General features: G+C 37.2%; 1 protein-coding gene across 1 annotated transcript; it reads right to left on the reverse strand.

Moving 5' to 3' along the window:
* Positions 1-9,188: 9,188 nt before the first annotated feature.
* On the reverse strand, positions 9,189-11,312 carry LOC127783924 (uncharacterized). Its single transcript, XM_052311082.1, has 3 exons — positions 10,920-11,312; positions 10,065-10,253; positions 9,189-9,725 (listed from the first exon to the last, which is right to left on the reverse strand). The coding sequence occupies exons 1-3, from the start codon at positions 11,310-11,312 to the stop codon at positions 9,648-9,650; spliced, it is 660 nt and encodes a 219-aa protein (XP_052167042.1). The 3' UTR covers positions 9,189-9,647.
* Between the last annotated feature and the right edge of the window lie 4,119 nt (positions 11,313-15,431).

Below are 15,431 nucleotides of genomic sequence, written 5' to 3' on the forward strand. Positions count from 1 at the left end.
GCATATATAACGTCATACTATATAAATTGTTTTTTACTAGAATATATTTTATATAGCATATATCTTTAGAAGCCAGGTTGATGAGATTTGGTTGTGGTGCCGTGTCAGCCACTGGAGCACGTGGTTAGGGAGTGTTTTATCCAGGACCAAATGTATGGGAGACGATTACTAAGTGTCTTTGGATTGATGGACCTTTACACTTTGTTTCTATATAATTTTTGGATACTAGCCAAGAGTTTGTGCTTTGCAACGGAAAATAAATTGTATTTCTAGCTTATTAAGTTAATTAAGTACATATTTAGTCTAAGTGAAGAATTAGGTGAATTGTATGTTGTCTTTCCTTATTGCGTAGTACTCCTGCACATGGGAATTTAAGGAAGGAAAGGAATGCGGAGGACAGCTGATAAAAAAATAGTAGAAAAGGAAAAAAAAAAAGACCCTCCTCTCCACTTTCCCTTCCCCTCGGTTTCTTCGGCAGGCCAGCCCCTCTACCAGCTGCCACCGTGCTGCCCCTCCTCTCCTCCTTCCCTGGCCGGCACGCAGCGAGCTCGGGTCGAGGTGAGGAAGAAACCGATCGACGCGGCAGCGAAGAACCTAGGGAACGGCAAGGAAGAAGCCAAGGCGACCCCCGTTGCTCGGTGGTGTTTTGGCGACAACAGTAGTGGACAGCGGTTCCCTCAGGCGGCGCCGAGGATGCCGAGCCTCTCCACAATGGGCATTCCCCTCTCATGAAGAGCAGAGGACGCTGATAAGGAAGGGGAGAGGGCACCTTGGAGGGAGAAGAAGGGCGAGGGATTGAGGTTGACGGGCACCCCGCCGCCAGATTCAGCTAGCATGTACCTCCCGGCGACACTAGCCCTCGATCAGGTGGCGCTGGCCCTATATCGGGCGACGACAGCTCTCGATCCACTGCTTGAAGACGGCGGAGGACGACGATGACACGGCTGCCATTGGATTCAACACGGCATGGGACGATGAGTCGGTGACCGTGGTAGTTGCCTCTCCCGTCTTCTCCGGACAATGAAGGACTCAGTGGCGTGGATTGGAGCCCAACGAAGTCCAATTGTTCTTGGTACGTTTGGATGGATCGCCCTCGTGTAGACCTCCTTGGAGTTGGTGGCTTGGACCTTGGTCCCACATGTCAGATGGTGGTGGCGTTGGGAAGGCAGAACGGATCGATACCACCACCGAGAACATTTAAAGAAGTATAGATGCTTGTTTTCTGAGCCCTATGGATCTTAGGGCCTTATCGTTTGTTCTATGGCTTATAAGCCGCTGCCAAAGTTTAAATTTTGAAACTTTATTTGAAGTCAACTTTGATGTTTTTTTAATATAGTTTGTTTTTCAGTATTGGCTTTTAAGTCACTAAAGACACATATGAAAAGTTTTATCCATAATTATTTTTTATCACTAATAAACCATTACAGCTTATATAATCAAGCCATATACAACCGATGAGGACCTTATTTATATAGAGGCCGAAAATGATTTGAAGATGGTTGTATGACCCTAATGTAATTATCTTGATTTCATTAAAAAATTACTTATCAATTATATATAACTTTATATTAAAATTATAATGAGAGTGTTGCTACTTATAATCGTCTGATTATTTCTTACTATTATGAATGTTTTTTTAACAAGTCTAATGCAACATGAGGATGCACGAGCGGTGTGGTGATGGAGTAGTCATGGGTATACAACTTCACCCACTAGTATTAATTTAATGGTGCCTACTAATACAGTATATTACACGTATGTCAGGGCGTCTTCATAGGATTTTAATGACGTTAAGGGTGTCTTTAGTATTATCTTTTTAGCGTATGTTAAGACATGTATTCGCTGTTTGTGTGCGTATGCATCTTCTGATCGAGAAATTTATGAGTCTAATATATGATGTAAGTCTCGTAAATAAACTCTAATACCCCTTCAAATGCGTACTAGTATAGTCAAGCTCTAGACAACACGTTTTTATAGGAAACTCTAGGCAACAAGTTGAAGTTGATGTGACAACATTATATTTAACGCCTTAACAGCAGTTTTTCATGACAAGAACTGTTGCTAGGGTGTTAAATATAACTGGGTTAGTAAGGTTCAATGTCTTACGTCTCCCTTCGGTTCTATATTAATTGACGTTTTTGACAAGGTTGAGATCAAATTTTTATAACTTTGACCATCAATAACTTTAAAAATATTTAGTTTAAAGAAACTAAAACAACATATATAGATTTGTCTTTTAAAGCACTATAATAAAAGTAAACATGCATTTATTTATTGTATATATTATAATAGAAAAGTAAGGTCAAAGATATATTTTATAGACCGTGTCATTGTCCAAAACGTCAATTAAAATAGAACCAGAGGGAGTACATCTGAATATATATATATATATATATATATATATATATATATATATATATATATATATATATGTTTGGGTAGAATGGTTTTAATATGCAGTGTTATTTGCTAATTAATGGTAGTAGGCCAGTCACCGTCGTCGGCATGCAGAGACGATACGAATATGCCATATATATGGCTGCAAGGACAGTTGTGTAGCAAGCCTGCTACTCCAATTTAATTTCAAATTCCGTAGATTAAAAAAAATATCGTATGCACTAGCACACATCCGAATATTTTTTTTGGTGGTACAAAAAGAACAGGAAGATATTCTGTTATATATCACCGTGTCCACATCTACATACGAATTTCACGTACGTGTACACGCATCGATATTGATTCCATGACCAAGAGACTCCATTTCTCAAACATACGGATTTTATTTTTCCCGTTTTGTTTAGCAGTTGTTGTCTCGCTGTCTCGCGTGGATCATATATGTATATTATATATTTATATATATAGATCGTGTGGGGTAAGCGCACGAATTAATCATAGTGGTGCATACGTGACATGACAATATCCCTTAATTTGATTGACTACATTTTGCCTTCAACATTCCCTCAACTAGATGATACTCCGTGCTTTCTTACGGGATATATGTTAGATATTAGAGAAATGATGAAATGATTTGAATTAAAATATTATGAAAATGATTTGAGAATGATGATTTAACATGTGTATGTTTAGTTTTAGAATGAAATAAATCGTAGACATAATTACTATATGCTTGCATGTGTGTTTAACGGGTTGATGTGGTATGCTTGCATACAGGTTTTTAGGAGTGGTAATAAATACTATGCTTGCATGTTGAGTTTTAGATGTTTAGTGGATATTAGCTTTATAAAAAGAAAAGATTTGTTCGATGTTGCCTTCAGTTCCTTGTGATTCTATAGTGTTAACTCCTCCTTTTTTATTATTTTTTTTACTGCATCCTCTTTTTTTAAAAAAATTACTCCCCATTTCACAATAAACTATTTTAGTATATATGATGTGACACTATCTAATACTATAAATCAGATTAAATATATAGTGCTAGGTAGTGTCACATCATGTATTAGATTGATTTATTTTGGGATAAAGAGAATAGACACATAGGTATCAATTTAATTTTTACTATGTTGTATGCAATTATGTGCATAAACCTATATATTAAACTCGTTATGGGATATATATCTTGCGACTTCACGAACATAGTTTTTTTTTAAATATATAAGTACGATAAATCTTTAGCTATGCACCAACTACTACTACTTCTACTTCTTCCGTCCCAAAATCTACATCGTCAAAACAAAACGAGAGTGGATGGAATATATCCTAAATCAACAGATCTAGACTGAGATATATCCAGATTCGTTGTATTAGGATATGTATATATATATATATACATATATATATATATATATAATTATATATTAGGACGGAAAAAGCAAATTCAGAGAATGAATCTAGATATAGATCTCGGGAATCCTCACTTGATTTTTTATCGGACAGATGAAGTACTTAGGACTCAGGAGTGGACAAGACTGCATATGCTGTTTGTAATGCATATCCTGTCGCCAAGCGCAGCCAAAAATAGTAATTCAGATGGACATATAAGTAGAGTACTAGTAATTCAGATGGACAAAAATAGTAATTCAGATGGACAGATCCTACTGCTCGCGTACAGACCTTGCCAGCTGCTTGATTGGCTACTACTCTCTTTATTCTATAATACTCCCTCCGTTTTTTAATAGATGACGCCGTTGATTTTTTCTCACATGTTTGACCATTCGTCTTATTCAAAAAATTTACGTAATTATAATTTATTTTGTTATGAGTTGTTTTATCACTCATGATACTTTTAAGTGTGATTTATATCTTATATATTTGCATAAATTTTTTGAATAAGACGAATGGTCAAACATGTGAGAAAAAGTCAACGGCGTCATCTATTAAAAAACAGAGGTAGTATAAGACTTTATAGCATTGCTCATATTCATATAGATGTTAATGAATCTAGAAACACCACACGATAATACTGTATATCGTCAAGTGTGGCCTTCGTTCTTCCACGTCGCGTGATCATTTCATCTGGTGCCTCCATCCTATTTCCATGGAGCGAATAAAATCATAAATGACAGTTCTCATATGATGTACATTGTACAGTATGTGATGCTGCCCTTGTCCTTTGGCTGAACGCGTGCAGCCGCATGTGCACGTGTAGCAAAGCTATTTTTACTTTCTTATTTTTGAAAACTAGATGAAGATATGTGCCTAGATCTGCATGGAAAATGATGAATTATGGTACTAGAAGAATATTATGTCCTCATCGTCACAGAAACAACCGGAGGTGTGCTGATACCGGTGGGTACATAAATCCATCCCGAGTTTAAATCCTAGTTCCTAGAAACATGCTTCAATAGAAATTTAGTACTAACTCCGTCCCATAAAAATTAAATATGTACTCCCTTCGTTTCACAATGTAAGTTATTCTAGCATTTATATGTCTAAATTCATTAACATCAATATGAATGTGAGAAATGCTAGAATGACTTACATTGTGAAACGGAGGAAGTAGGAAATTAAAAATAAATTAGGAGGATAGACTATAATAACCTTATTTAACAAACATAGTGCATGCACGCATTTCATATATAAGATTGATTAAAAAGAAGGTTGAGACAACGGATTAGAGATGAGATGGAAGAAAGGAAGATTTCAAGAAAATGTAATCAATTTGATGGGTCCTATATTAGTAGAAATAAGATTTTTATGCGACAAATGTTTAAAGGCAGAAATTTTTATGGGACTGAGGTAGTAGGATTAGAGTATGTATTGACAGAGTATGCTTAGCCACTTAATCCCTCCGTCCCAAAAAAAAGGCAAATCCTGGGTTTCCGTGTCCAACTTTGACTGTCCGTCTTATATGAAATTTTTTTATAATTCGTATTTTCATTGTTGTTAGATGGTAAAACATGATTAATATTTTATGCGTGACTTGTCTTTTTAATTTTTTTCATATTTTTTTTAAATAAGACGAACGGTCAAACGTTGGACACGGAAACCAGGGTTTGTCTTTTTTTGGACAGAGGGAGTAGGTACTAGCTCCGTTCTAAAATATTAAAATATAAGATATATTGTCTTACATAGTTATATAGATAAAATCTCCTATATTTTAGAACGAAGATAGTATGTGCACATGACTTACATGTATATGGTAAATTGGTAATGACTAAAAAGAGAAAAGAATATTAGTCATCAGAACTCAAGTCACGGATGGACCATATAGCTAGCTAGTGATTGGCGAGTCAATCCAATCCTCTATGGATTATATATATAAAGTGCACGTAAAGTTAATTCACCATGGCATTTGATTATAGTGCTATATGACACTCGAGTTAGCAGCCGGCCGGGGCCGGGCGATCACCTTTGTTTGACGAATAAATTTTTTTAAAAAAACTAATGTGCACTTTTAGTTTGATATAGATTCCACTTTTTGTACATTAATTACTTGCTGTTGGTACAACGTTGACAGCGTCGTCCAAGAGGAAGAGGAAATTGTGGAACCTTTTCTTGTCGTCTTTCAATTAATTAGTGCGTGTATGATTCATGAAAGTTAACGTCATTACATGTCCTTCCAATTAATCTGTGAATGTGCAATATTATATTAATGGTGCTATTATTTTTGAAGCACATGGGCTGGTGGGAATATTTCTCAGAGGTTAAGTTTTTATCTTTTCTTAGAGGAGTTTTAACCATATCGGTAGGGGTTTTGGGTAGATTGTATATATGGTATGGAGATCTCAAACATATATATTCTTAAACTCAAGTTTGGGTTATGACAAATATACTTGACACATGTGCTCGTATTTACGACGAAGTGAGTGTACCTCAACTGGTTAAATGCTTGTGGTGGAACCAACCCACCCGGATTTAAATCGTAGATTTAACATATGTGCCCGCATTTATGGCTAGTTTTTTCTCAGAGGTAGCAGACGTAGAAAGGCAGGGTGAGTGTGCGCGCGTTGTGAACTTCTGTGTTTGTACTATGTTTCTAGAAAGCAAACATACTTAAAATATAAAGAGTAAAATACATGGCCGCTAAACTTGTGTTGCGGTGTCACTTAGATCCGTGAACTTGAAAATTGCACGCCCAGTGAACTTGGTTTAATGTACCACCCTGGTCCAAACGTCCTTTGACTGCGTTTGACCGCCAACGTGACATCCCACATAGGCAACACTTTTACTCTCAGCCCCCTCCATATTACAACACGTCGCATATATCTCCTTATAGCTATATAGTGACACCAGAATCAAAAAAAAAATCCTCAAATCGTTCTTCCTCCTCATTTTTCTCCTTGCATATATAAAAAATGTGGTCTTGATTAACAATTGCCATTTGCTCTGCGCTCCAAAATAACCTTATCCTTGCGCAACGGGCACTTCATCAACAACACCTTCTTCCGGCGACTTCAAGACGGGGACGAGCTTGGAGAATCAATGGGGATGCCTAGCGTGGAAGACGCATTGCGCTGCCTCCCGCCACTAATCCGGCCGCACTGTGCACTGCGCTGCCTCCTACCGCTATTCTCACCGCCGAGGCCACCGCAGAAGCTACCTCTCGACCTCCTTCCGCTAGCCTCACCGTTGAAACCCTAGCCGATTTAGGGATATTTTGGAGGATTTGGGTTGAAATGCACTGGTCAGGGCAAAGTTATGTGCGAAGGTATATGTGGAGGGAGTTGAGCACAAAAGTGTTGCATACGTGGCATGCCATGTTGGCGGTCAAACGTGGTCAAAGAACGATTGGACCAAGGGTGGTACATTAAACCAAGTTCATGAACCTAAACGTAAAATTTTCAAGTTTACGGACCTAAATGACACCACACAACAAGTTTAAGGACCGGTCATGTATTTTACTCAAATATAAAACATGCTTTACTTGTATCGCAGAAAAGTAAAAGATTTATGTTTCTTTGGGGACCACGAAGGTACGGTCTTTAGAATATGTTTGATGGATTATGTTAAATTATTTTTGCCATACTAAGTACAATTTCCGCAAAAAAAAATGCTAGCATTGCTTAAATAACTTGTTCTAAGCTATTTTTAGTTTATAATATACTACCTCCGTTTTTTAATATATAACGTCATTAACTTTTAAAATATGTCTAACAAATTATCTTATTTAAAAAAGGTATGTGAAAAAAAGATATGTGATTGCCATTAATTTTGTTGTGACTTAATTTATATTAAAGGTCTTTTATGTTTGCAGAAAATTTTTAATAAAACAAATAGTCAAAAAATTATTAAAAGGTCAACGGTATCATATATTAAAAATAGAGGTAATTTAATATTTTATTCATGCTATAAGTGATTGCCATAATCCGTCCAAACATCCATGGAAAATGGACAATGAGACAAACATATGTCCGAATCTTGTTGAACTATCACCAGATATTTACCCTTTGTGAATATTGTGGAACCATAGCCAGTTATTGACCCTCCCGAAACGAAAAACATCTAGGATTTTGAGGGTGATGTGTTTTTTGTCATATTACTAATAAGTGAGAGATTGAGGACCTATATTATTTTCGGATGAAGACTGATGGATGATAGATTTGTTTGTAGCGATGAATAAAATATTGGAGTATCTATTATATATACACCTTACAGATGGCTTAGAACAAGTGGTTCAAGCAATGTTGATGTAAATTTTGTTTAAAAAAAACATTTGAATAAAAGCGTGACACAAATAACCCACAGCTAATAATAATAAAAAGAACAAGCCCTTATAGTATACTTTCTCTGATTTTTTTAAGTTAGTCCCAATATCATACTCTCTTCATCCCTAAATATAAGGGATTAAAGTGTCAAAGTACCATCAATCTCACATCTATTTAAAATCCCTCGTATTTTAGGACGGAGATAGTATATAAAAGGAAAGAGGGAATAACTGGTAACAGCCACATTTACAAACAAATCTATCATCCATCAGTCTTCATCCAAAAATATTCACAAATGACAAACAAATCTATTATGCCACTTCACTCTTCACTCAGCGAATCAGATTCCAAAAACTGTCCCTGTTCTATCGGTCCATGTCTGGCGTCTGCGTCAACGACGTGCACTCGCGTGCATCGAGGGAATCACAGTAAATGTGGCAGTATCGGCCAAGGAGTAAAAGATGGCGAAGTGAGAAAACCAAGCACATCTGAGCAATCAGGACCAAGTCACAAACTCAGATGGGAATTATTGGCCTCTCTATCCAAACTCAGATGACTCACGCGATTGTCGCCCAATCACGAGAGCGAGGAGTGCCGAAACTCTGGTTAAAGAGATTATACAGTAAGTACATTATTACCTTTCCAGATGAACCTGGCCGGACTGACGATGAAGATTCACGGATCCTTGGTGTGGTTCACCACTTGCCAGTATTGTAACAGACGGGGTGTTTGGATCAGGGACTTTGTTCCTGTCACATTAGATGTTTGGATACTAATTTAGAGTATTAAACATAGACCACTTACAAACTAATTACATAAATGAGAGCTAATTCGCGTGAAATATTTTTAAAACCTAATTAATCCATAATTAGCACATGTTTACTGTAGCATCACATATGCTAATCATGGATTAATTAGGCTCAATTAATTCATCTCGCGAATTAGTCCAAGGTTATGAAATAGGTTCTGTCAATAGTCTACGTTTAATAATTCTAATCAGTATCCCAACATCCAATGTGACAGGGACTAATTTAGTCCCTGTGATCCAAACACCACCTCAGAAGAAACCTTTGAGAACTTCACCACTTTTGCTCAACCGGTGACAGTTTGGGCCATTGAGCCACTCGAACTCACAATTTATTGGGTTTGGGCTGGACCATCAGCCATTTATCTATGAAAATGAAAATGGTACAATTAACTTCAATCTCTGGTGCTCAGGCCAAGACAGACATGGGCTGCTTGGGGGCAGCTTTGTGCAGTTCCAAAAGCATATATTGGTACTACTCCCTCCGTTTCATATTATAAGACTTTCTAGCATTGCCCACATTCATATATACGTTAATGAATCTAGACATGAATATATGGGCAATGCTAGAAAGTCTTATAATATGAAAAGGAGGAAGTACATAAATATTATTCTACACGGATATCATGACTCACAAAAGTGGCCATTTACAGGAACCGAAATTAAAAGAAAAGTTAACTAACTATGCATTCAGGTGAACCTCAAAGCATACGTATTTAGTGTTGTCCATTACTTCTGAATCATTTTTTCTTAGCACTTTCTTCTGCTCTAGTAAAAGCATCCATGATCATATCGGTAGCCCAATCCTTGACATCCTCCTACAAAGAAGGGTTATAAAGAGAAGCATTAACATAAGCTATGTAAAGAAAGGTGGTTAAAAGCATAAAACTGTAAACTGTATACAGGTAAGAAGTAACTTAATTAGCTTAGGATGCCAGTCAAACCAAGCTGCAAGGAAGTCTTGCAGCTCTCGGTTGTTTAAACATGTAACGATATCACTATCTAGCATATATCATCAACACTTATTTTTTTCAGCATGGAAGCGACAGTGTAGATGAAGCAATTCTGAATATCAGAATGCCAACTTCAATTAATTCTGAATATCAAAATTAATATTGGGGAAATGCATCGATGTAGAAGTTATGTCAGCTACTAACCAGCCGTACTGGTTCCCCAGTTCTTATACGGGCATGAGGACGAGCTAACTTCGATTCAAAAGGGGTCCTTGGCCTGACTTCTTGGATCTCATCCCATTCTTCACGCGTAAGCATCCTTACTTTTCCTTGATCAGGGTGGCTATTCTTTATCTTGCGTTCTCCCCTTTCTTGATCTGTTGCATCATGTTCCTTCCCACAACATACAACTAAAATTCAGCACAGTTGTCATTTCCCATGGAAGGGCACATCATGCAGTTGGTAACAACTAATTTGATTTAGTTCACAAGAGTCAAGAAGAATTCCCAAATCTTACCATCAAAACTTAAGGCAGTTATTAGCTCATGGGTAATGAAGTGAAATTGGAGTGAGACAAATATGGATTGAAGTGTAATATCAAACAAAAATGCATATCCAAAGGCCATGATTGAATTGCAGATTTCAACAAGCCCTATCCCATAGGAAACATTTTTCTGTAAACTATACATTCAGACAGACATCAAACAACTAAAGAAAATCTTGGCATTTCTATATCTATCTATTTTCCATATCCAAACAATCTTCAATTACTTTACAAAATCATTTCCGAAAGACATTTCTACTTGTTCCTAAAGGTTAACAGCTGCACACGCTCATAATAGAGCAAAATGGCTCCGTCGCAATTCGCAAACGCAGCATGGGAATTTAATCCAGTGTATAATGTGGTCATACACAGGCGCATTCATCATGTGGCTCACTCGGATTTCAAGCAAACACACAGCGCTAGCAAGATAGCATCATCAGCAAGTAAACCCTAGGGGTGGGGGACGCACATCGCCCCAGTGACAAGGCTAATCAGCGCGGCGGGAGAAGGGATACCATCATGAGCAGCTTGGTGAAGAGCGCGATGGCGGCCGCCGTGAGCACCATGGGGAGGGAGGCCGAGTCGAGCCACGCGAGCGACTCCGGCGTCGCCACGAAGAACTCGTCGCGGGACGGGTCCCGTGGCCGCCTCCGCGCGCGCTCCCGCTCCGCCACTTTCCGCCGGAGAAGGGAACCCGGAGATCCGTCCGCTGCCGCCGCCGCCGACGACGACGAAGACGCGGCGTGCCTCACGGCCGCCCCTCCCCGGCGCAGCGCCGACCGAAACATCGCCGCCGCCGCCGCCGCCGGCGACTCGGACAAGACACGAGCCCTCGAGAATGGGAAGTGGGTTAGCCCACTGGTTAGACGGGAGCCTATGGATTTAGGCCCATGTACTCCTAGGCCCATACAGGCAGTTTGGTTAGGCCCATTTAGTAAAATTGGTTTAGAGCAGTGTTTGAGAGAGAGGAAGATAGTGTGAGAAAATTCTACGTTTTCCACGCACACGCTTTCTGATCAGCTGAACAATTAATCTTTTTAAAAAAAATAGTAAAGTTACTTTAAAAAATATTTTAATCCATTTTTGTGTTTAAAATAATTATTAATGTATTTTCTTTAAAAAAAATGAAGTAAAATTACTTTAAAAACATACTAATTTATATTTAAGTTTAAAATAATTAATACTCAGTTAATCATGTACTAATTACTTACCTAGTTTTGTGTATATTGTCAATTTTCTTCAATCTTCATCTCTTAAACGTACCCTTAGACTTATTTGATAAATTAGTTTAGGCCCATTTTGATAAATTCGTGTAGGCCCATTTGGGCCCGTCTTGTTAATTTGATCTAGGTTCATTTTGGCAATTTGATTCAGGCCCAGTTATACGATCTCTATTTCTTGTTTCTTTTGTTCTCTTTATAGCCTGTATATTATTTCTGAACCTTTTATCTTCTTTGATTTGGAATCATTCAATGCATATACACTGGAATTTAGGTAAAATTCATTCGATGGAGTATTGGAGTTGGATTGTATCCTCCTTTTCATTTTTATCCAAAGCAAAACCAACCAATTGTCAGCCAAAATTCTTCACAATTTCTGGTTTCAGTCTTGTGTGTTGGAACTAAAAACAAATGCCAATTTGGCCTTCTCCTGTACAGCCTCCATTGATTACTTCTTGCCTTTTTTTTTCCCCGCATGAAATTTCTTTTTGTAAGTGGGATTTCCTTTCACACCTGCAACCTTTTTTCTCGGCATCAAATCTGTAACCAACAAATGGAGATTTATGTCTGAACTTTTCTTCTTCTTCTTTCAGAAAAGCAAGGGGGGGAAGAAAATTAAACAACCTGCATGCGGCTGCAAGAAGCCTGCAACTTTGGCGCCGGCATGTGCTGCGTATCAGCACACCAGGATCACATCACATCACACGCCATGTCGCTGTCCATGGCGTCGTGCTCTCGCTTCATCCATGCTTGGATGCATTACTGAATTTGCTGATGCTGCTGCATCTCCTGATCAGCTGAACTGAAGCTCTCTTGCCTGCCAAAACCTACCAGATTGCTTTTGATCATCTTGCAACTGCATGCCAACATCTCTCCTGCCTTCTTGGATTCATCTGAACAATCTCTTTCTTTCATTCTGTCTGCCTCCATGGTGTTAGTTTCTCTGCACATCAGTTAAGTTGCTGGTGCGTGTCATGCTTTGCAGGTCTTGTGCTTTTTCTTCCCTGGCTTATCCTAATTCGATTGCTTATCTTTAGACTTGTAGTTGTATGTAGGTGACCGGTAAAGTCCGTCTCTTTTGTGAGCTTTGTCGTTGGGCATCTTCTGCAACAACTGCAAAATTTTCTACTCTGAATTTCCCATCACCATCATCTTTACTAGTTTATCTTGGGACAGATTAACCCGACGACCAGATTGTTCATCTCTTCGTTGCACCGTTCAACACTTCAACATCAATCTGTGACTTTGCATCATCTTGACAAATGACAAGCATATGCGTGCATACTAAACTTACCAGTCATCACTTCTGATAGACTGTTAGTAGTTGTAATCTCCACTTAACTCGTACTAGTTACCTGGTCTGATCTGTCTCTGTCGTCATCAAAGTTCCAAGTCATTCATCCAGGTTGTACATCTGCACATGCAGCCTCTGAATTTCAAACAGTAGTACTAGTCTCTGAAGCCATCTTTTTTTTTCTTCGTTTTCTTTTCTTTTGAAGGTGAGGCCATCTTAGTTGAGTTGTTTACTGGAGCTAGCTTTTTTGGCCATGAGGGGCTCCATGTGCCAGTGCTCATGGCTCCAAACCTAGCCTTTGTTGTGTAGAGATTAAACTAATCATCACCATTTGTTAATTAATAATCCCTGCCTAGCTATCCATCTCATCTCACAGGTCACTAATATACTGTTCCATTGTCCGTAGAATCTATCTATTATATTATTAAGACAGCTCGAAACGAAGGCACCACGTTCACCGTGGGGCTAGAAATTCCCACATTAATCGGAAAAAAAGAAAAAAAAGAGTTAAAGTAGAAATACAATTAAAAATAGCTGAAATTCGGAATTAAAAATATGCAATATGGAAAGAGGAGTCCATATAGGAACCCAATACGTGATTAATCAAAATTCGAAATAAAAATAAAATAAAATCCAAAATTAGAAAAGGAAAGGAGAGTCCAAATATAAATACAATTTAAAAATATCTGAAATTCGGAATTAAAAATAAGCAATATTGAAAGAAGTTTCCATATAAGAACCCAATACGAGATTAATCAAAATTCAAAATAAAAATAAAATAAAATCCAAAATTAGAAAAGGAAATAAGAGTCCAACTAGAAATACAATTTAAAAATAGCTGAAATTCGGAATTAAAAATAATGAATATTAAAAGAAGAGTTCAAGTAGGAATACAATTTAAAATTAGCTGAAATTCGGAATTAAAAATAAGCATACTGAAAAAAGAATCCATATAAGAACCCAATACGAGATTAATTAAAATTTAGAATAAAAAATAAAATAATATCCAAAGTTAGAAAACAATAAAAGAGAGTTCAAAGTAAGAATACAATTTTGAAATAACTGAAATTGAAAATAAAAAATAAAAACATTAAAATAACACAATACGGTATTAAATAATTTTTTAAAAAAATTCTAAAAATTAGAAAAAGAAAATTAATATTTCAATTAGGAATACAAATTATAAATAACTAAAATTTTTGATAAAAATAAAGATTATTAAAATAAAAAACCATATAAAACACATGACGAGATATATTAAGTAACATGCCTATAAAGGAGTAGAGTGGTGGCGGTTGATATGACATATAAAAATTGTTAATAAAACACCAAATAGAATCCTAATGACGATTAAAAGGAGAGACGTCAGGGAGGCCGTGAAGCAAACAAGTAAGGCGGTTGCCAGGACTTGTAGAAAATAAAAAAAACAATTTTTAGAATCATAATGACAATAAAGAGTAGGTGGCGGACCGGCTGTAGATCAGGGACATAGTGACATCATTTGATGGCACTTCTAAAAATTATTAAAAATAAAACTATAAGTCCAATTTTTAAAGGTTCGGAACTTCTGAAAAGTAAAAAAACCAATGATAATCATGTTCGATTTTAAAATCAAAATGAAATAAAGAAGGGAGGCAACGGGCGAGCCGTAGAGGATTACAATGGCAAAGCCGCTAACGGTTTGGCGGGACTTCTAAAAAGTAAAAATGAAGTTAAACGATAATTATGTTCGATTTTTAAATTCTTAATGACAATAAAGAGATAAGACAGTGGACGTGTCGTAGAGGAGTATAATAGCAACGTTTGACGGGACATCTAGAAATTATAAAAATGAAACCCAACGTGACAATAAACTCTAAAAACTATAAAATCTAATTTTTAAAGGTTCCAATAAGAATGAATAGAAATAGTGGTAGATCGAGCAAGCAAATAAAAAAGGAGATGAGACATAAGGGGTAACAACTGGTGTGACTTTTAAAAACTATATAATTAGAAACACGATGATGATAAGGTTTGGTCTTTCAAAGTCTTAAGACAATGAGATAGCTATTTAATAAATTTTAAGTAAAATCATACTTAAAAAAATATATGATTTTGTTTGGGTGTTAGCCGCGCAATTGCGCGGGCCACCCAGCTAGTTTAACTGAAATTAAGAGCGAGAGAACGGTCAAGTGTTCAGAGTTCTGCATACCTAACGCCTAACACTTCAAAGATTCCAAAAATTTTTCTGAATTATGTATCTGTAGATCCATGGACCACGTGGTATCTATATGAGTGTATGTACAGTGATAGGGAGATATAGATGCATATGTTTAAGAGCGTCGCCGAATTGCTTGTCGATAGGCTGTTTTCAGGTTGCTGTCTGCTTGGAGGTGCCAAACTGTTTTGGTCAGTTGCAATGTTCAGATTTCAGGAGGCGAATGGTGGAGATTCAGATTACAGTATTTACAGACAATGGATTCTGATGGAATTGTCGAAATCTACGTGCCAGTTTTGATGTGGTTTTCTGATTT

The sequence above is a fragment of the Oryza glaberrima genome, chromosome 9 (assembly GCF_000147395.1).
Source record: "Oryza glaberrima chromosome 9, OglaRS2, whole genome shotgun sequence".
NCBI lineage: Eukaryota > Viridiplantae > Streptophyta > Magnoliopsida > Poales > Poaceae > Oryza > Oryza glaberrima.

Coding starts and splice junctions, on each gene's coding strand:
- LOC127783924 (XM_052311082.1), bottom strand. CDS start 11,312: ATGGGCCTAGGAGTACATGGGCCTAAATCCATAGGCTCCCGTCTAACC. Junction 10,254..10,919: donor TCACCAAGCTGCTCATGATG/GTATCCCTTCTC, acceptor TGTTGTGGGAAG/GAACATGATGCAACAGATCA. Junction 9,726..10,064: donor CTGGGGAACCAGTACGGCTG/GTTAGTAGCTGA, acceptor CCTTCTTTGTAG/GAGGATGTCAAGGATTGGGC.